Genomic DNA, 20864 nt, shown 5'->3' on the forward strand with positions numbered 1-20864 from the left:
TGTATCTTTGTGGTGACTGGGTGTATTGATACAACATCCAAAGTGTAATTAATAACTTCGCAAATGCACAAAGGATTATTCAATGTCTGCTTTATTTAAAAAAAATTACCCATCTACCATTAGGTGCCCTTTGCGAGGCATTGGAAAACCTCCCTGGTCTTTGTGGTTGAGTCTGTGTTTGAAATTCACTGCTGGAATTAGGGACCTTACAGATAATTGTATGTGTGGGGTACAGAGATGAGGTTGTCATTAAAAAAATCATGTTAAACACTATTTTTAACTCCTGAACTTATTTAGTCTTACCATATCAAAGGGGTTGAATACTTATTGACTTAACATATTTCAGCTTTACATGATTTATTAATTTTGAAGAAAAAAACTTGATGGGTGTGAATACCTTCTGAAGGCACTGCATAAAATCAGAGTTGCAGCAGTGCTTTACCCAACCCTGTGAGGTAGTTTACCATATGTTTTCCATCTTGGAGGCTTTCGCCAAAGATAGCTTAAACAATGACCTCGTCATTGTCCCATAATCAGTTTGATTTTCCGAAGAGCGTCTCTGGAATTGCCCCTTCACTGTCAGCAGAGTTGACATTGAGCAGAGAAGTCTTCAGACAACTCTGGAAAGTCTTTCTTGCCTTGCAGGCTTGCGCTCCCATCAGCTTCTGTTGATGTGGGTTCCTAAATAACAGTGACAGCTGGTGTAAGCTGATACAATTGCTCCCAGCCCCTACATGATATGCAAAGCCCTTTTGATGCCTCAACGGTTGGTAACAAAGCTGCCTCAGCAGTTTGGTGGGATTCAGCACCAAGGAATTTTTATCTTTCTCATAGGGGAAATTCTGGCTCCAATCAGCTGAGAATTTAGCAATGCAGAAAGTATGGTTCATGATTTAGAAGTGGTGTGCTTCTCGTACTCAATATAAACACAAATGAAAGTACTTTCGGTATTTATCTGTGGTGAAGAGAGTGGAGTCACTCACAAAAGTTGTCCCTGGAATAGGGTTAGGTCTTTTGTTTGTAGTCTGTAGAGCAGGGCTGCCAAATTCCAGTCCTGGAGGGCTGAAACACTTCTGGTTTTAATACTCCCCCTCTAAACAGGGACTGATTTAGACCTGGGACACCAGGTGAGTGCAATTAACTACCAGGTAGAAACAAAAAACATAAATGTTTTGGCCCTCCAGGTCTGGAATTGGGCAGCCCTGCTGTAGAGGGAAAGTTGATTCCCCTGCAACGTGTCGGACGATGCAGCCGGCTTATTTCTGCTCCGTTGGAGAATGTGTCTCCACTTTTTCAGGGGAAATTTGACTCTGGGATCTACCATTTGCAGTGGAGGATTTGTGAACAAAAGTTGGCATGCCTGCAAACTCCATTGTTCTCTCTGAAAGCTGAGGGTTTTTTCTCACAATTTTCCAAATGGAGAAAACAACTGGGCCCATACTTTGAAAGGCTTAGTCCTTTTTCTAGACCCATTGTCTTTAATGAGGGGTTTTGGTTTAAGTCTTTCATATTGAGGCGGTGATTCTGGTGGAGGATGTTTGCAGTTGCCCTGGAATAGAAATTGAGGAGTGAAGCTGAATACAGTCTCAAGAAATCTTCCCATGGTGTAATAAATGGCTGGCATTAGAAGAATAAAAAAATATATAAATGTATTGACTGGGACTGGCTTATTCACACACACCTCTGGTCTGTTATATGTTTCCATTGAACCTTGGGTCATAAATGCAGCATAACCTTGGATTAAACATAATCAATAATCTAACGAAAGCAAGGTCTTGCAGCTCACCACTTTGCCAGCTCACCATTTTAAATGCGTTATTTCACGTTACATGGACGGTCAACACCAGCTGAACATGTGAGTGTGTATTAAACATATTGTGTGTGTGTGTCTCTTTTTCCTGGCAGTGTCTAAGAAGCACGGGAAGCTGATCACGTTCCTGCGCACCTTCATGAAGTCCAGGCCCACCAAGCAGAAGCTGAAGCAGCGGGGCATCCTCCGGGAGAGGGTGTTTGGCTGTGACCTTGGGGAGCACCTCCTCAACTCGGGCCACGATGGTGAGACACTCCCTTTCTTTCTCTCTCACAAACACACAGGTACATTCAATCTCTGACACATAAATGCGGAAGTTCTTCAGCTTTGACCTCAACTGTGGTATTGAAGGCTTGAAACGCACACATGCAAACACTAAAATACTGAGAGGTGTTCTCAGGATTAACGATTGGCCTTCTTTGTGCATGATGGTCACTCATACTATGGTACAAGGGTTCGACTAGTCGCCACATAACAGTGGCTGTATAGCAGGGCTTGGCTCAACTCCGGTAGAGGCTAGAGCAGGGTTGGGCTGTTGTTGACTCACCCCCTACAGCTTTACGGTCCGTGCATGCAGAATGAACCCGGCCACCCTCTGCGCCCTGGGAGGGTTGCTACGGCGACCATGGCAACTTAGAGGGTGTAAAGGTCAGGTCACAGGGAGATTTTTCCTCTCCACTGATCTGGAGCCAGAGGGATCTGGCAACACATGCTTTGTTTGCCCCTTAAATCCATCCTGAGCGGTCTGTTCTGTTTGCCTGCACTACTACCACCCAAACAACCTCCTTTCCCCCCAATCCCCTCCCTCTTCTACTGTGTTCAAATGGGCTCCCACCACAGTGCTGTAAAGCTGCATTACAGTGGCACATTTTGTGCACAAATTTGTTTACATCACTGTTAGTGAGTATTTCTCCTTTGCCTTGATAATCCATCCACCTGGCAGGTGTGGCATATCAAGAAGCTGATTAAACAGCATGATCATCACTCAAGTGCACCTTGTGCTGGGGACAATAAAAGGCCACTCTAAAAAGTGCAGTTTTGTCACAAGTTTTAAGGGAGCATGTAATTGGCATGCTGACTGCAGGAATGTCTACCAGAGCTGTAGTTTTAGAGAATTTGGCAGGACATCCAACTGGCCTCACAACCGCAGACCACGTGTATGGCTTTGTGTGGGCGAGCGGTTTGCTGATCAACGTTGTGAACAGAGTGCCGCATTGTGGCAGTGGGGTTAAGGTATGAGCAGGCATAAGCTACGGACAACGAACACAATTGCATTTTATCGATGGCAATTTGAATGCGCAGATATACCATGACGAGATCCTGAGGCCCATTGTCGTGCCATTCATCCGCCGCCATCACCTTATGATCCAGCATCATAATGCACAGCCCCATGTAGGGCTGGGCAATATATCAAATACATTTGATTAATTCTAATGGGGGTTTTTGCGCAATATTCCAAATCCCCGTATATCAAGGTTTTGTTATTTTTTGTTTTTATAAGCGTTTGTCTGCTTATTCTCGTGTTGTATTTTTGGTCTTGTCTCTTTTGCTCCTCTGTGCTGTGTTGTGCGCCTTCCCATTTACACCCGTGATCTGTATATACTGAAGAGATGCAGGTTTCCGCCCTAACAGTGGGAGTCGTCCCAAAGGCGGGAAGTCAAACATCAAGTTTTGCTCCAAAATAAGCCCATAGAAACGCATTGGCCTTATTTTGGACAGATTTTTGCGAGAGTGAAATGACCTCTCCCTGCCTCACGCCAACAAAGTTCAGAGATCACATCTTCCTCCCTGACAAGAAGTTTCAACTAGCTATTTGCATTTGATGTTTGGTCCAACAGAATGGGTCATATGGACACCAAAACACATTGAGACATTTATTTTATTGTAATAGAGAATTTGTTAACTTTTCTAGCAATACACTTTTTCATGTCTCAACTCCTCCAAGTAGAGTTTCTCTCTCTCTCTCTCTCTCTACCTTTCTGTCTCTCTCCCTTTCTCATCCTCTCTCGCCCTGTCTCTCTCTTCCCTTGCAGCAGGCCATGACTTGTTATCTGATGATCTTATCCAGATAGCCACCGAGTCTACTGCTCTCTCTGCTCTGTTCTGACCACTGGCCAGAGGAAGTAACAAAGGTGAAATGGCAGGTGTTTTTTAATAAACAGCCAGTGGTGGTAGGATATTGATTTGCTATGCTGCAGTGATGGAGAAAGGAAATAAGGACCCTTTTTGAATCGAGGGTCGGTCTGATGTGAGGCTGGCAGGCCTTGGTCTCGGACACTCAAAGCTTTGCCAACTTCAACTTTCAAATATGAAATTCCTTCACATTGCCTTTTGAAAAGGAATGCATTTGATCTTCTTTGCATTGTATTCTCAGTACCTGTGATCAACTTGAAGAGATGCTTCACGAGACGTTGCGTTTGATCAACAGAAGTTTGTGTTTTTCTTTATCAGAGAACATCAAATATTCTCTCAGTCCAAACCCCTCGTAGCTGGTGTTCCCTTGAGGAAGAATATATGCACGCTCTTTAGAAAGGAAACGTCTATACATTATTAAAGGGTGCACATTTATTGCAGTGTTACGGTGCACATCTATTGATTGAAGTGGAGATGCCCTTTAAAGGTGTCTTTCTCTCCCTCTCTCTCTCACACTCTCACTCTCTGACATTGTGGTGTTTGCTGTTACAGTTCCCCAGGTACTCAAGAGCTGCACAGAGTTCATTGAGAAGCATGGCGTGGTGGACGGCATGTACCGCCTCTCTGGAATCGCCTCCAACATCCAGAAACTACGGTTAGACACACGCACGCACGCACGCACGCACGCACGCACGCACGCACGCACACACACACAGTCACGCACGCACAGTCACGCACGCACAGTCACGCACGCACACACACACACACACACACACACACAGTCAAACACGCACACACATTTGGCAGCACTATCCGTTAAACATGGGTCTGCCTCATAGGGCATTCATAGAAGTGATCTCAAGTGTACACCGCCATCAACTTCTGAGAATTTGTTTAGCCCTCGGTGTTGAGAGAAAATAAAGCGTTTTAACATCATGGACCATGACTACCAGGTACCATTGTACTCAATCAATATCAGTTCATGTTCAATGAATACAACTCTCGTCACATGAAGTAAGGGGTGGAACCCAACTCCCAAAGATAATCCGCGTATGCCATACATCACATAAAAAATTCCATCAAAGATTACTGGCACTGTAAACAAAAAATCCCATTATCTTTTCCTTTGCATGCGATATGTGGATTTACCTCTGTGTAGGCACTGTGGGCATCCCTCGACAACAATGTGTGTGGGTGCGTGCGTGTGGAAATCACTCATCAACCTATTGACTGGCCATAACTTGTAGAAAAAGATGAGCCCAAACTGTTCTTTTCCCATCACATTTTTGTACTGTTCGTTTTGTCCTCTGTAACAGTCCAAGTAACTGATATTTTCACTCCGCCAACCGAGAACCCCGATGTCAGATCACCCTGTAACTATAACATTTTGGGCAGTGAAGAGGACGGAATGTTTGGCGCCTCGAAGCCAACCCTGAAATATATATATTTTTTATATTTATGGGGATTTCTTGTCTTTTTTTCCCCCCTCCTTTAATAAGTATAACCCTTACCCGGCAATAAGTATTTACATGGTTTAGCTCAGGATTGAGATTTAAGAACCACCTCAAAATCAACATTTCCATTTGTTAAAGATGCACTATACAGAAATTGCTCCGCCATTTCCTGCTTTCCACAAAAACTGTTGCGTTAAATAGGAAATGTGCCCATCTGATCTTGGCACGTGCCAACAGCTCGCAGATGCGGGTATGCTAGTCTACATGAGGTTATTATGGAAAAAGAGTGAGAATATTTGTCAAATGGCAGTCAAGCATCGATTATCATGTCACCAGAATAAGACCCTCAATATTTGTTGAAAAGGAGCAACAAGCTCATCACTGTGCACTTTCACCACGCTGAAGTTCATCATAACTCATTTCATCTGTAGCCTAGTAAACTGCATGTTTTCCCGAGTCGTAGTGGGAGGACCACACACCATAATCATCGTGTTTACTTCGATATTGTGGTTATTATATAGATATTTACGCATAAATGCGTTTCCACTTCCATTTCTCACATTATTTATTTTACTGACATAAAAAGATCCCACCATGTCGAATGAACAAATTATCTGTAGGCCTTTATAAAATTGTACCGAAACTACCTCTTTCCACCACAGCTGTCCTGATTTATTTATTTAATTTTTTATGTCATGACTTCACACGCTTAAAACTGGATGAAAACTTGGTTTATGTATGTCTCTCTCAATTCTCTTTCCCTCTCTCTCTCTCTTTCTCTCCCTCACTCCACTAGGCATGAGTTTGACTCAGAGCAGATCCCCGACCTGACTAAAGACGTGTACATCCAGGACATCCACTGTGTAGGCTCCCTGTGCAAGCTCTACTTTCGTGAGCTGCCCAACCCCCTGCTCACCTATCAGCTCTACGAGAAATTCTCTGTAAGCACCTTCTCTTGGCACAGTGTAGGCACCCTCCCTGAGTGTCCTTCTCCACCCAAAATAAACAAATCCCGCTTTCTCACACTAACATGTTGCTAGATGGTATTTATTAGGTTTCGCACAGTCCAGAGCTGGAGTCGAATTTCCATGTCCAAAATGTACTGAACAAAAATATAAACGCAACAATTCCTAAGTTACAGTTCATATAGGGAAATCAGTCAATTAAAATAATTCATTACAACCTAATCTATGGATTTCACATGACTAGGAATACAGATCGTGTATAGATCCTTGCGACATGGGGCAGTGCATCATGCTGACACGAGGTGATGGCGGCGGATGAATGGCACGACAATGGGCCTCAGGATCTCGTCACGGTATCTCTGTGCATTTAAATTGCCATCGATAAAATGCAATTGTGTTCGTTGTCCGTAGCTTATGCCTGCCCATACCTTAACCCCACTGCCACCATGGGGCACTTTGTTCACAACGTTGACATCAGCAAACCGCTTGCCCACACTACACCATACACATGGTCTCCGGATGTGAGGCCAGTTGGACGTACTGCCAAATTCTCTAAACTGGCATTGTGGTAGGCTTATGGTAGTGAAATTAACATAAAACTATCGGGTGAACCTTCCTGCAGTCAGCATGCCAATTGCACGCTCCTTCAACGCTTGAGACATCTGAGGCCTCCCGAGTGGCAAAGCGCTCTAAGGCACTCCCTCGCAGTGCTCGAGGCGTCACTACAGATCCGGGTTCGTGTCACAACCGGCCGTGATCGGGACTCCCATAGGGTGGCACACAATTGGCCCAGCATCGTCCGGGTTAGGGGAGGGTTTGGCCGGGGGGACTTTACTTGGCACATCGCACTCTAGCGACTCCTTGTGGCGGGCCAGGTGCCTGCATGCTGACCTCGGTCGTCAGTTGACGGTGTTTCCTCTGACACATTGGTGCGGCTGGTGTTAAGAAGCGCGGTTTGGCGGGTCATGCTTTAGAGAATGCATGTCTCGACCTTCGCCTCCTGAGCCCGTTGGGGAGTTGCAGCGATGAGACAAGATTTGGGAGAAAATGGGGGTAAAATACAAAAAAATATGTATTTCTGTGGCATTGTGTTGTGACAAAACTGCACATTTTAGAGTGGCCTTTTATTGTCTCCAGCACAAGGTGCACCTGTGTAACAATCATACTGTTTAATCAGCATCTTGATATGCCACACCTGTCAGGTGGATGGATTATCTTGGCGAAGGAGAAATGCTCACTAACAGGGATGTAAACACATTTTTGAGAAATAAGCTTTTCGTGCATATGGGACATTTCTGGGATATTTTATTTCAGCTCATGAAACATGGAACCAACACTTTACATATTGAGTTTATATTTTTGTTCAGTGTACATTTTTCTATCTCTGTGGGGGGTATGTTCAAGACTCTTTCCAGGTTCAAGTGTCACTCATCTAAGGGGTAATAAGTACTGTATTTATGAGGATGGGCTAATCTAATACATTCCCCCCCTAATCAAAATATCATGGTTGTCATAGCCCCTCAGTGATCTCCAAAACCTAAGCACATGGCATCCACTTTAAACTAGTATTACAAATAAGACAAACCACACTCTCTCCGACTTGAAATAAAAACCCTCACCAAACAAAATAGTCTGGGTGTAAATGTTTGCTGGTTGCTATGGAAGAGCGGGGAAGGAAAGGGTGGAGGAGGGAGTGTAGGCAGCGTTATGCCCCTTTGGCTTAGCCAAGCTTTGTGCAAGTGCCTCCTCTCTGCACCACCCCCGGCCCGACTAACTTGGTGGAGGTGTCAATACTTCTGAACGCAGAGGCACTGACCCGTACCACTCTACTCCCTCCATCCTCCCCTCAGTCTTCCTCATTCCTCTCCGCTCCACAGGAGGCCGTCTCCGCAGCTACAGATGAGGAGCGGCTCATCAAAATACATGATGTCATCCAGCAGCTGCCGCCGCCGCATTACAGGTTAGAGCAGAGCCGGCTGCCCCCTGCAGGAACTCACAGGATGCAACACACACAGTACTGTCTCTGTAACAGGTTGTCAATATATATTTTTTGCATCAGAAGGGTGTCATAATATACAATATGTGTGTTATAAAAACATAGTGGATGGTTATTGTATTACACTCATACAGCTCTAGAATGGTATGATTATACAATTAGGTCAAAAGTTCATAGAAGTAGTCATAGAACACCTCACCTGGTTCAGATATACACTGCCTGCTTTTATAACAATAGCACAATACTACTGAAGCAATGAAGTAGAACTGGTGTAAATGAATTGTGTGTTTCATCCTCCATCCTGTTCCCAGGACTTTGGAGTTCCTCATGAGGCACCTGTCCCATCTGGCCACCTTCAGTTACGTTACCAACATGCACAGCAAGAACCTGGCCATCGTCTGGGCCCCCAACCTACTGAGGTCAGACAACTTACTATCTTGTTAAATGTCATGTTATTGTTCATATCTCAGTATTATTGATAGATTGAGTACATGAAGTTGAGTACTGAGTACAATGCCGTTTGGGAACGGCAAATAAAAATGTGATTCACATTTTAAAAAACTTTTTTTTAATCAACAGTACATTAAATATTTTCCAACGGGCTATACATTTGGGTGAGGTTTTTTTCTCGCCTGAGTAGCCTCGTTTCACTGCAAAAAAAGAAATTTAAACCAAGTGTTAAGCGAAGTAATAACACAATGTCAAATACAGGTAGCCTAGTCAAGTAATTAACATCCCATCACATTAACTGTTACTCTGTTGCGGAAACTTTCACTCTTGCGCAGACATTTAGAAACAAAACATGACAATTTGAAATATACGCCACAGGAGTTTTTTGAGCGAGAAAAAAGACCACTTTCGAGTAGTAAGACATGTATAAAAGCAACAGATACCATTAATAAGAAGGAGCTAGAAGCGTCTTATATGGTGAGCTACCGAGTGGCTAGGACAGGCAAGCCCCATACTATTGTGGAGGACTTAATTCTTCCTGCTGCCGCGGATATGGCTACGTCAATGCTGGGGGAAAAGGCCCAAAAAAACAACACTTTGTATAGTGTTTCATGACGCATCAGTGACATGGCAGGAGCTGTTTTGAAACAATTACTGTTTCGCATATAAGCCATTGGATTCTATGCGTTACAACTGGATGAGTCAACAGACGTGGCAGGCCTGGCACAGCTCCTGGTATATGTCCATTACGTTTATGGGGGGTCAATTAACCTCACTAGGGTATGTGGGATGGTAGCGTCCCACCTCGTCAACAGCCAGTGAAACTGCAGGGCGCCAAATTCAAAACAACAGAAATCCCATAATTTAACTTCTTCAAACATACAAGTATTTTACACCATTTTAAAGATACACTTGTTGTAAATCCAGCCAAAGTGTCCGATTTCAAAAAGGTTTTATGACGAAAGCACACCAAACGATTATGTTAGGTTAGAGCCAAGTCACAGAAAAAGACAGCCATTTTTCCAGCCAAAGAGAGGAGTAACAAAAAGCAGAAATGGAGATAAAATTAATCACTAACCTTTGATGATCTTCATCAGATGACACTCATAGGACGTCATGTTACACATGTTACACAATACATGTATATTTTGTTCGGTAAAGTTCATATATCCAAAAATCGGAGTTTAGGCGGGACGCTACTGTCTCACTGGGCAAAAAGACAGAGAAAATGCAGAGCGCCAAAATCAAATTAATTACTATAAAAATTACTATAAAAATCAAACTTTCATTAAATCACACATGAAAGATACCAAATTAAAGCTACACTGGTTGTGAATCCAGCCAACATGTCAGAATTCAAATAGGCTTTTCGGCAAAAGCAAACAATGCTATTATCTGAGGATAGCACCATTGTAAACAAAGAGAGAGAAGCCTATTTCAACCCTGTAGGCGCGACACAAAACGCAGAAATAAAAATATAATTTATGCCTTACCTTTGACGAGCTTCTGTTGTTGGCACTCCAATATGTCCCATAAACATCACAAATGGTCCTTTTGTTCGATTAATTCCGTCGATATATATCCAAAATGTCCATTTATTTGGCGCGTTTGATCCAGAAAAACACCGGTTCCAAATTGTGAAACGTGACTACAAAATATCTCAAAGGTTACCTGTAAACTTTGCCAAAAAATTTCAAACTACTTTTGTAATACAACTTTAGGTATTTTTTTACGTAAATAATCAATCAAATTGAAGACGGTATGATCTGTGTTCAATACAGGATTAAAACCAACTGTAGCTAGCTTTCTGGTCATGCGCTTCTAACAAACAGGAAACTTCGAGTGACCCTCCTTCAAGATAGCCGTACTTCTTCATTACACAAAGGAATAACCTCAACCAATTTCTAAAGACTGTTGACATCCAGTGGAAGCGGTAGGAACTGCAAGAAGGTCCCTTAGAAATCTGGTTTCCCAATGAAAAATCCTTGAAAAGAGAGTGACAACAACAACAAAAAATCAGAATGGTTTGTCCTCGGGGTTTTGCCTGCTAAATAAGTTATGTTATACTCACAGACATGATTCAAACAGTTTTAGAAACTTCAGAGTGTTTTCTATTCAAATATACTAATGATATGCATATCTTATCTTCTGGGGATGAGTAGCTGGCAGTTTAATTTGGGCATGCTTTTCATCCAAAATTCCGAATGCTGCCCCCTACCCAAGAGAAGTTAAGGAAGACATCCTCTTCTGCAAACCACTGGAAACCAGGACAACAGGAGTGGATATTTTTAAAGTACTGGACAGCTTTGTGACATCAATTGGACTTTGGTGGTCAAGATGTGTTGGTATCTGCACTGATGGCGGGCAAAAGCCATGACAGGGAGACATAGTAGAGTGGTAAAGCGCGTGCAAGTAGTCGTTCCCGACGCCACTTGGGTACACTGCAGCATCCACCGAGAGGCTCTTGCTGCCAAGGGAATGCTTGAAAGATGTTTTGGACACTACAGTGAAAATGGTTAACTTTGTTAAAGCAAGGCCCCTGAACGCTCGTGTATTTTCTGATGAGTTTCTCACACGACTGGCCTATCTGGGTGATGTTTTTTCTCGCCTGAATGATCTGAATATAGGATTACAGGGACTCTCCGCAACTATATTCAATGTGCGGGACAAACTTGAGGCTGTGATTAAGAAGTTGGAGCTCTTTTCTGTCTGCATTAATGTCAAATGTGATATAGCGAAGCACGAGTGAGCTGGGTGCACAATTACGCAGGTACTTTCCCGAAACGGACGACACAAACTGGATTCATTATCCCTTTCATGCCCAGCCTCCAGTCCACTTACCAATATCTGAACAAGAGAGCCTCATCGAAATTGCAACAAGTGGTTCTGTGACAATTGAATTTAATCAGAATCCACTGCCAGATTTCTGGATAGGGCTGCACTCAGTTTCTTGCCTTGGCAAATCGCGCTGTTTCGACACTGATGCCCTTTGCAACCACGTACCTATGTGAGAGTGAATTCTCGGCCCTCACTAGCATGAAAACTAAATACAGGCACAGACTGTGTGTGGAAAATGATTTAAGACTGAGACTCTCTGCAATGTTGGGTTGTATTGGAGAGTTATGTGCATCCTTTCAAGCATACCCTTCACATTAACCTGTGGTGAGTTATTCACAATTTTTGCTAAACAAATACGGTTTTATATGTAAGATGGCTAAATAAAGAGCAAAATTATTAATTACTATTATTTGTGCCCTGGTCCTATAAGAGCTCTTTGTCACTTGCCACAAGCCGAGTTGTGATTAAAAACTCACTCATTCTTATGTTTAATACATGTGTCGTTTAGTGTGTGTGTGGCAGGCTTACAATGATGGCAAAAAACTACATTTGAGAGTGCGCTGACCCTGGTGCTACGCAGCTGGAGGTTGAATGTTTGAAGGGGTGGGGGACTATAAAAACTTTCTATCGTTTCTATAGTTGCTACTATAGTCTTGTACTAACAATGTCTGTTATGACTGAATTTAAGCTACAAAAAACATCCCTTCTGCCTTTTTGTTGAAGCATAAGTCTTTGTTGAAAACCATTTGAATTTGGTTGACTTTCCCCATGGCTGATCCCCCGTGTTGTTTCCCTACCGGTCTCCCCAGGTCCAAGCAGATCGAGTCAGCCTGCTTCAGCGGCACGGCAGCCTTCATGGAGGTCCGCATCCAGTCGGTGGTGGTGGAGTTCATACTGAACCACGTAGACGTCCTCTTCAACCCCAAGCTGAGCTCGCTCATACGGGAGGGAGCAGGTACGCATGCCAACCTGTTGGGAGTTCATCTATGCTCATCTATGTACTATGGTGCTAATGGAATCTGGAGGATTCTTATATGCCAGTGGTTATTCTTTGTCATATAATTTGTCATGCACAAGGAAATTGTGTGCAAGCAGAATCTACCTGACCCAAGTCTTCCCTGGCCCAAAGTTTCCTTTCATTCAGAAAAAGTAGCTTACTCAGAACAATCACATTTATGCAAGTCATTTGTCTCTTCCACAACATAGTGTACATGATGATAATTTCTCCCCTAGGACACAACTCGTTGTCGCGGCCCAAGTCCCTGCTGGTGTCATCCCCCTCTACCAAGCTGCTGACCCTGGAGGAGGCCCAGGCCCGGACCCAGGCCCAGATCAACTCCCCAGTCACAGCCGACAGCAAGTACCTTGAGGTGGGGGAGGGCCCTGCAGCCCTGCAGGGCAAGTTCCACACCGTCATCGAGTTCCCTACTGAGAGGTATGAACGTCCTGAGGCCCTGGTATCTTTCTAACAGACGATGTTTGTCTATGAGGTATAAAGCATGGAAATGGAGGAAGCATAAATGACACGCTACTTAAATGGGAATGTCGTACCATCAAACCATGAACGCATAGTTATATTGTTTCATAAATATAAATGAGTCGTGTTCTTTAAGCACAGATTACAAAAGGACACAGGACTACTTGTTGTCCCAAATCACTTTTTCCTTCTCTCCATTCACCCCCTACAGAAAGAGGCCCCCAATCAAGTCCAAGAAGTCTCCGGTGGGCAGCTGGCGCTCCTTCTTCAACCTGGGCAAGTCCTCGTCCATGTCCAAGCGCAAGCTGCACCGCAACCCCAGCGAACCCAACGAACTCAAGGCCATGGCAGGTTAGATTCCCTTTCCTTTTTCCACCCAAACGCTACCCATCACTCTCTCTGACCCTTCTCACAAATAGACTAAAGTAGGAAATATATTTGATTGTCCTAATGTATGTAAACTAATGCCAGTCTGGCGTGTTTCAGGAGGCAGAGGGGACACTGGGACGCTCCGATCGGCCAAAAGCGAGGAGTCACTCACCTCGCTGCACAACGTTGAAGGTAATGTTCCATGCCTATTCTTGAGTGGCAGTCTGTGCTATGGTCCAAGTAGTAATGTAGTAGTAGATCATTTTCTCTAATAAAAAATGTGACTTGTCTTTGAATTGATGATTTCCCCGACCTCCGTAGGAGAGTCGAAGGTGTACCGTCCGCGGCGCCCCCGCTCCAGCAGCGACGCCCTCTCGGCCTCCTTCAATGGGGACCTGTTGGACAGCCACACCTGGCAGCACTGCAATTTCTACGACAACCTGACCCAGGGCCACAGCGGGGGCCCCACCCGCGACAGAGGGAACAGCAACGGGGACGAGGGGCCCATCCACGTGCCCGCCCTTATTTCGCCTCCGTGTTTGGCCAACGAAGACGTGGACCTTAGCCTCCCCGACATCGGCATGGCCTCGTTGGACTTTGACCCCATGTCGTTCCAGTGCAGCCTGCATGACGGCTCTTTCTCCTTCCCCCTAGGGCTGAGTGATGTAGCCATGGGCGCGGCGGGTGAGAGCACCAGTCTAAAGAGGAGCCAAGGCGGCATTGACAATGGCTCAGTGCCAGTCTCACCCTCCTTCCCGGGGAAGTTCACCTTCCCCTTCCTGTCACCTGACCTCAGCCCGGCCACGAGAAAGAAAGCTGAGAGCAAGAAGCTGACCTGCTCCGTGTCTTTCCCAGACAAACCGTTACAGGCTGTATCCCCTATAAAGTTGAAGGCGACCATTCTAGCCATTTCAGAGCCATTTGCCATGGAGTTTCCCAGTAGGCTTACGGAAAACTACGATGTTCCCCAGACCCCCCCCTCCTCCTCGGGACAGCCCGGGGATTCTCCTCCATTAATGGGCTCAGTGCTGCTGAGGACAGGGGAGCCGTCGCTGAGTGAGGCCTTCCAGATGGAGCTGCACTGTAAACTCTCCACCTTCGACAATGACATCAACACTGAGAGCCAAGTCTCAACAGAAGAGAGCACTGCCCAGCAACCTTCAGCAACCAGTAGCCAGGAACAGCCAGGTCAGTGATACATACAGCCGCTACATTGGATTTGTTTTCACTTTGTTTATTTTTTATGTTAAAGGTATAGTTCACCCAAATTACAAAATTATATATTTGTTTCCTTACCCTGTAATCAGTCTATGGACAAGGAGGTTTGGCCAAAGACTGCTTGCAGGGTACGGAAACCAATAGGTGAACTGTCCCTTTAAATATATGATTGTCATGTTTCTTTTTAGATTATAAGGTCTATGTTTGATTATGCTTTGATTGATGATGCCTGTTTTGTTTCTAGTCTTAGTTTCCCTACCTCATGCACCTTGCATGGATTTCAGCTCAGAGACATCTTTCCACATGATGTAGCCCGAGTGCCATGCTTAACTCTTCCCCCTCTCTCCTACTCTTGAAGACCAAGCCTGCCTTTTTTCTTTCCCTCTAGCATACTTTCTCTTCTCTCTTTCCTCACACTGCAGTTCCCTTCTGTTTTTTCCCCTTCTCAGGAGCCGTAGCTAGCCTGGACTCTCCAAATGGTACCCCTAGCCGTCTCAGCTCCTCCTCCGTGTCCCCCCTCCCTCCCTTGCCCCCTCAGAAGAACACTGCCCACATGCTGGCCCTGGCAGAGTCTGCCCAACAGGACTCCATCCTGACCCAGAGGTCCTCCCAGACCCAGTCCCCCATCAGGCCCAAGGTGCCCTCACACTCCCTTGACTGGACCCCTCCCACAGCCCCGTGCCCCCAGACTTCCCTCAAGAAGGGACCCAGATCAGGAGCAGCCCAGAACCCAACCCTAAGCACCACCACCCCAAACATCGCCCCTTCCTCCTCTCTCCCTCCCACCACCCCTACTGACAAACAGCCAAGCCAGTCAGCCAGCCATCAGTCCATCAGTACGTCCGCCAGTGCTAAGTCCCCCTCCACTCCTCCCAGAGCCAGACAGGATATAGATTTCACCCCACCAGCATCCCCCCAGCACCAGTGTATCACCACTCCCTCCAGACCTCCTGCCCATGTGTCTCCCACTCGGAGGAGTCCAGAGAGGCAGCAGCCCGCCATGGGCCAGGTAGCAGTCAGCAGCACTGGATCCTCCACCACCACTCCCAGCAGCAAGGAGATGGGTGTCCTGCTACAGCCTGCTCCTGAGGTAAATTGCCTAAAATGTGTAATATTTGCAGCATATCTTTGAAATAGTAACTATATAGCCAACTGGAATTGTTTTTGGTTCATTTTCAGGTCCATGTAAATGATAGCGTCTGGACGCCAACTCTTCCAAAACCTTTGGAGCAGCCAGTGGCAGTTCTGCAGCCTCAACCTCCGCCTCAATCACAGCCTCATATACAGTCCCATCCTCACCCACAGGCCCAGTCACAGCCCCATCCCCAGCCTAATGCCAGAGTGGCCCCCACCCCAGCCGAGCAGGTGGAGAGACCATGGGAGGCTATAAAGCCAGTACAGCCCCGCATGGAGCCTGCGACCCGCCATCATGCCCATGGGCCAACGCCTCCCGTCCGCTCCATCGAGAGCAAACTGGCAACCGCTGTCCTCAGACACACAGAGGCTGCCAACCCTGCCATCTTCCACAACATCCTGGCAGAGGCCTCCACGCCTGAAGAGGCCCTCACCCATCCTCCCCCTCCCGCGCTAAAGTCTTCCACCCACCAGTCAGCCTACCTCTACCACACCAAGAGAGAGGCCGCCTTACTGGAGCCTCCTGAGGAGGCCTACTACCGCCAACGGGCTATTCCCATGGGGAAACCTTCATACCACTACCGGCCAGACAGTGTTCCGTCACACCTCTCCTACGTGTCCAGGTCGGAGCCTCAGATACCTTACAGTAGCCGCACGGACCACCGCTACAACACCCATGCTCACTCCAGATCCTACCACCAGTCTATGAAGCACCGCGGGCCCCCCAGGAGGGGTGAGTACATCTCCCCCGGCCCGGTTTATGGTCCAATGGAGGGAGCCCCAGTCTACCCCGCCATCCGCAGGGTGCACTCGCTACACGTGCCCTCAACCATCCGTTCGGTGCCCATCCAGCGGACCGAGGTTCCTCCGGACGACGAGCTCTTGTACTACCAGCGGCCCTTCTACCAGTGCAAGGCCTATCAGCAGCAGCCGCAACAGTCCTCTCAGGCCGACTACCACGTCACCCAGCTCCAGCCTTACTTTGAGAATGGCCGGGTGCAGTACCGTTACGGCCCCTATTCTCCTGGCGCCAACCCGCTGGACGCCCCTTACTACGACGTGGACCCCTATGGGACCATCCGCCTGCGGCACTTACACTCGTTCAGCAGCCGGGACCTAAGGCCCACCCTCAGCCGGTCGGGGGGCAAGGCGGGCGGCTACCACTACCTGTCCCGCCCTGTCCTTCAGCCGGGAAAGGAGCAAAGCTTGTTCAGCAGAGATGTGCCCCCGGGCCACGGCTCCAAGAGAGCCACCTTCTACTTTGCTTGGGACCCCGAGGAGTCGGAAAGGCTCCGGATGCATTCCATCCACAGGGAGAGCCAGGCAAGGCAGAAGGTCAGGGGTCCTGTCATGTCTCAGTATGACAACTTAGGCCTGTTCATGCCTGGCGACCTGGGGGGGTACGAAACCCTACACCTGCGCAGTAATTCAGACCCCAGCAAATCTGTGCTGATGTCTGCCGAGAGTAAAGATGGGTGTTACGGCGTACCGCCAGGCTCCCAGCACGCTCCCCGACACTTGGTGTCAGACCCTGACGTCCTCATGTACATGGAGACAGAGAACCACTGTCAGGGGACTGTCACTGGGGACAAACAAAGCAGCTCCAGGGCCTGCGAGGCCTCCCACTCGCACCAAGTCCAACACCCACCCTGCAACCAGTCCCATCAGCAGGACCCCAGTCGACACGACCCAGGGGACGGAGCTCGGAGCTTCCAACCTCGCTACCAACGGTCCGATCCAGACCGGCATCCGAACAGGGCCAAAACACCCGGTGGTTACCAGGACAAAGATGACCAGCAACAACAGTCGGCCCCCGTCAAAGCGCAGGCCCCTCCCAAGCCTGAGCGGTCGCAATGCGTCCAAGAGCAGCAGCAGCACTACAGCCAAGCCGCCATGCCCAAGCCAGACAGAGAATACTCATATCAGCCCCACGGTGGGCAGCAGAGACACAGCACCATGACGGTGCAGTCCCACTACGACAACATGGATGACTACCACCCAGCAGCATTACCTCAGCCACAGGCCCCCATGCAAAACCCCTGTGGGGGCTCCTCGGGCTCTTTCCCCACCAACCCTGGCTTCACGGGCAGCCACAGCAACAGAGCGTACTCCACTGCCTTGGGCCAGGGTGCCTTCATCCCAGCTGAACTGGCCCTGCAGAGGCCCGAGACAGAAATACATGCAGAATGAAGAAGACACTTGAGAAAAATGTGTTAAACAAACTTTTGCCTGGGTTTTAGGAAGCAAATAAGTGACTCAACACGAGATTCAAAAGTTCCACAGCCTCTGCAGGACAGTGGACTGTTGTTGGACCGTTTCACATTATTTTTCTTCCCTGTATTTTTTATGAATTGTAAAAATCTAATAAGATACTTTTTATAGAATGTACTGAATTAACCATAATTTCTTCAATTGTTCTAAGAAGCCACGTGGTCATGACTCATTGAAATGGTGGCAGATCATATAAATGTTTATGATATTATAAACAAAAGGTATGTGAAACCAGAATCGCAAAAAAATGTAAATGTGTAAAAATAACTATTACTGGTAAAAATAGTTTTTTTTTGTTTGGTTTCCAGCATAACAGGGATGAAGGTTTGCATTTTAGAAATGCATGTACTCTTCAATCACTTACAGAACTGTTCTATGTACCACTGTATCCATTGTGTACTTTCTGGATGTTACAGTACAAGTTGTTGTGGGAGAAAATCTGTTCAAATCATCGTGCCCTCCCTCCTGTCTCTGTGTACACATGGCGGTGCAGTATGTTTCAGTCTTCAAACATCTCTGAATTGGGGTCGGGCCCAAGAGTACTAGAACTACACAGGGTACTTTCACCTAGTACAGTAGGGTTATGTTAATATTTTATTTGCTCTGTGACTGTGCCATTCTTAGATTTTATGTATTTTTGCTATAAAGCAGAGTGAATTTAAATATATTGGAATTTTTGGGAACAGAGGCCTGTTCTTCATTGTAAGAGGGACCAAACATTTTGGCAGTCTTTTTGATCGTGAAAGCATTCCTGCTCATGTATGGGCTAACGACTGGTTATGAGAATGTTACCTTGGGAGCTGTAAAATAATTATTATTTTAAAATGTGTTTTGTTTTGTAGTCTTGTTTTTTTCTGCCAATTGCAAAGAACTTCAATGGACTAACTTAATAAAGTTATGAAAAATGTGTTCTTTCCAAGAAATTGATATTATACAACACTTCACACAAATTGAAATGCTTGCTCAGCTCGAGCAAGTGAATTCACTACAGTACATTTTGAAATAATGTACATAATCATTGAGTATGTGAAAAATATTGTTTTATATGTTCCCAGAGTGGAAAACCATAAAGTCATTTATAGCATAAATGTTTGGGATCATTTTGAAGAAGAAAAAAAGTGGGATAACCTTTTCAGAATCAACTGTCTGCTTTCAGTGCAATTTGTCAACAGACAGTCAAATTGACAGAGGATTCAGATTAATCTCATTCAATTTCAAATGCAGGTCTTAAACTGTCACGACAGGCCTGATGGAAACAGCAAATGTGTTGGTAAACTTTCCAAATGTTGACAAAACAAAGTACACTAGACAAGGTGGGTTGTTTTTGAATTAGTAAAATTAATTATGTGAGAAGTGGAAGTGCCTTTTTATGCTCTAATATTTATATAATGACCATTAGAAGTACATTTGGAGTCACGCGATGATATGGTGTGTGTGGGCCACCCACTACAACTCAGGAAAGCATGCAGTTAATTAGGCTAGAAATAAATTATGAACTTCACAGGGTGGTAGGGTTTACAGGTAATAATAATAAAGGTATACTCTTTAAAAAAAGTATGTATGTCTATGTAGGTATGTGTATGTATATATGTGTATATGTATGCATACGTGAATAGATATATATATTTACCCCAAAAAATATGGGGGATTGGAAATGATGCAGACAATTACATTGGAAGCAACATTCTTTCCGCAATATTAAGCTGATCCACCCCCCAAAGAGAAAAAAAAAAAAGAAAAAAAAAAAAAAAACTTCACAGGGTGGTGAAAGTGCAGTGATGAGTTTGTTTCTTTCCAATATTGAGAGTCTTATTCTGGTGACATGATGCTTGGTTGCTGTTTGACAAATAAAAATAATCTCGCTCTTTTGTTCATAATAATCTAATCATGTAGTTGACTATAGCCGCACTGTATCTGCGAGCTGCAGTGTTGCCAACTCCTCAGTAAGGAAAGTAGCTATTGGCTGTCCTAAAAGTCGCTAGAAGTCGCTAAATCACGTCATCACCTAATTTGCATAATTGGCAATGTGCATGTAATTGTGATGGACGCTGTAGGAGAGAGGAGTAACGTTGTGGGAGAGACAAAAAGTGAGTAAAAAACACCCTAAATATGTTTAGAACTACAAATTAACTTCTGTCGATTCTTGTTTTTTTTTTATGTCACAATTCCAACCCTCCTCCTTTATCCGGGCTTGGGACTGGCAAAAGTGACACAAAAGAGACACTCTGGCGGAGTTACTTAGTTTTTTGTTTTTTAGCTTAGTTTTCTTAATTTAGTTTGGTTTTTAACCTTATGGTCCACTTAGGAGCCTACAACAGTAAAACGTGAACATTTTTAACCATAACGTTTTTTGTATTTATTTGTATACAATCTACATGAACAATCTAAATGGACCAAAAAGAGACAATAGAAAAAACTGTCAATGGCAATGTGAGAAAATTATGGTAACTAGTCTAGCCCTAATTAAGGTTAATTGTTTTTTTTTCAGACCCCCCTCCAACACACACAAGCTGTGCTGGCTCACAGAAAGAGTGGGTCATCGTCATTTTGGTCAAGGCTCTCTATGGCAGGTTCAGCAACTGAGGGAGCTGACTTAAATGAGTAAGCAGCTGATGTGCCAAAAAGCTGCAAAACATTATCAGGCAGCTGGTGCTTATAGCAAGCCTCACCAGACAGCTTCAGTCCATATCGAATGTACAGGATGGAGTTAAGGGTCTGCAAGGATATCTGATTTCTAAGTTTGCTTTTT

The 20864-nt window shown here is 45.5% G+C and overlaps 1 protein-coding gene across 1 annotated transcript in view; it reads left to right on the plus strand.

The window, feature by feature from the left end:
- Nucleotides 1-19013, plus strand: part of LOC120056986 (rho GTPase-activating protein 32-like) — a 242900-nt gene extending 223887 nt beyond the window's left edge. Inside the window, exons 12-23 of the mRNA XM_039005315.1 lie at nt 1906-2055; nt 4496-4598; nt 6194-6338; nt 8240-8322; nt 8670-8777; nt 12456-12601; nt 12880-13081; nt 13335-13474; nt 13610-13684; nt 13814-14680; nt 15160-15800; nt 15890-19013. Of these exons, the coding sequence (XP_038861243.1) occupies nt 1906-2055; nt 4496-4598; nt 6194-6338; nt 8240-8322; nt 8670-8777; nt 12456-12601; nt 12880-13081; nt 13335-13474; nt 13610-13684; nt 13814-14680; nt 15160-15800; nt 15890-18034 (4805 nt within the window). The 3' untranslated portion in view covers nt 18035-19013. The remainder of the gene's footprint in view (nt 1-1905; nt 2056-4495; nt 4599-6193; nt 6339-8239; nt 8323-8669; nt 8778-12455; nt 12602-12879; nt 13082-13334; nt 13475-13609; nt 13685-13813; nt 14681-15159; nt 15801-15889) is intronic.
- The last annotated feature ends 1851 nt before the right edge of the window (nt 19014-20864 follow it).

The sequence above is a fragment of the Salvelinus namaycush genome, chromosome 12, assembly GCF_016432855.1.
Source record: "Salvelinus namaycush isolate Seneca chromosome 12, SaNama_1.0, whole genome shotgun sequence".
Lineage (NCBI taxonomy): Eukaryota > Metazoa > Chordata > Actinopteri > Salmoniformes > Salmonidae > Salvelinus > Salvelinus namaycush.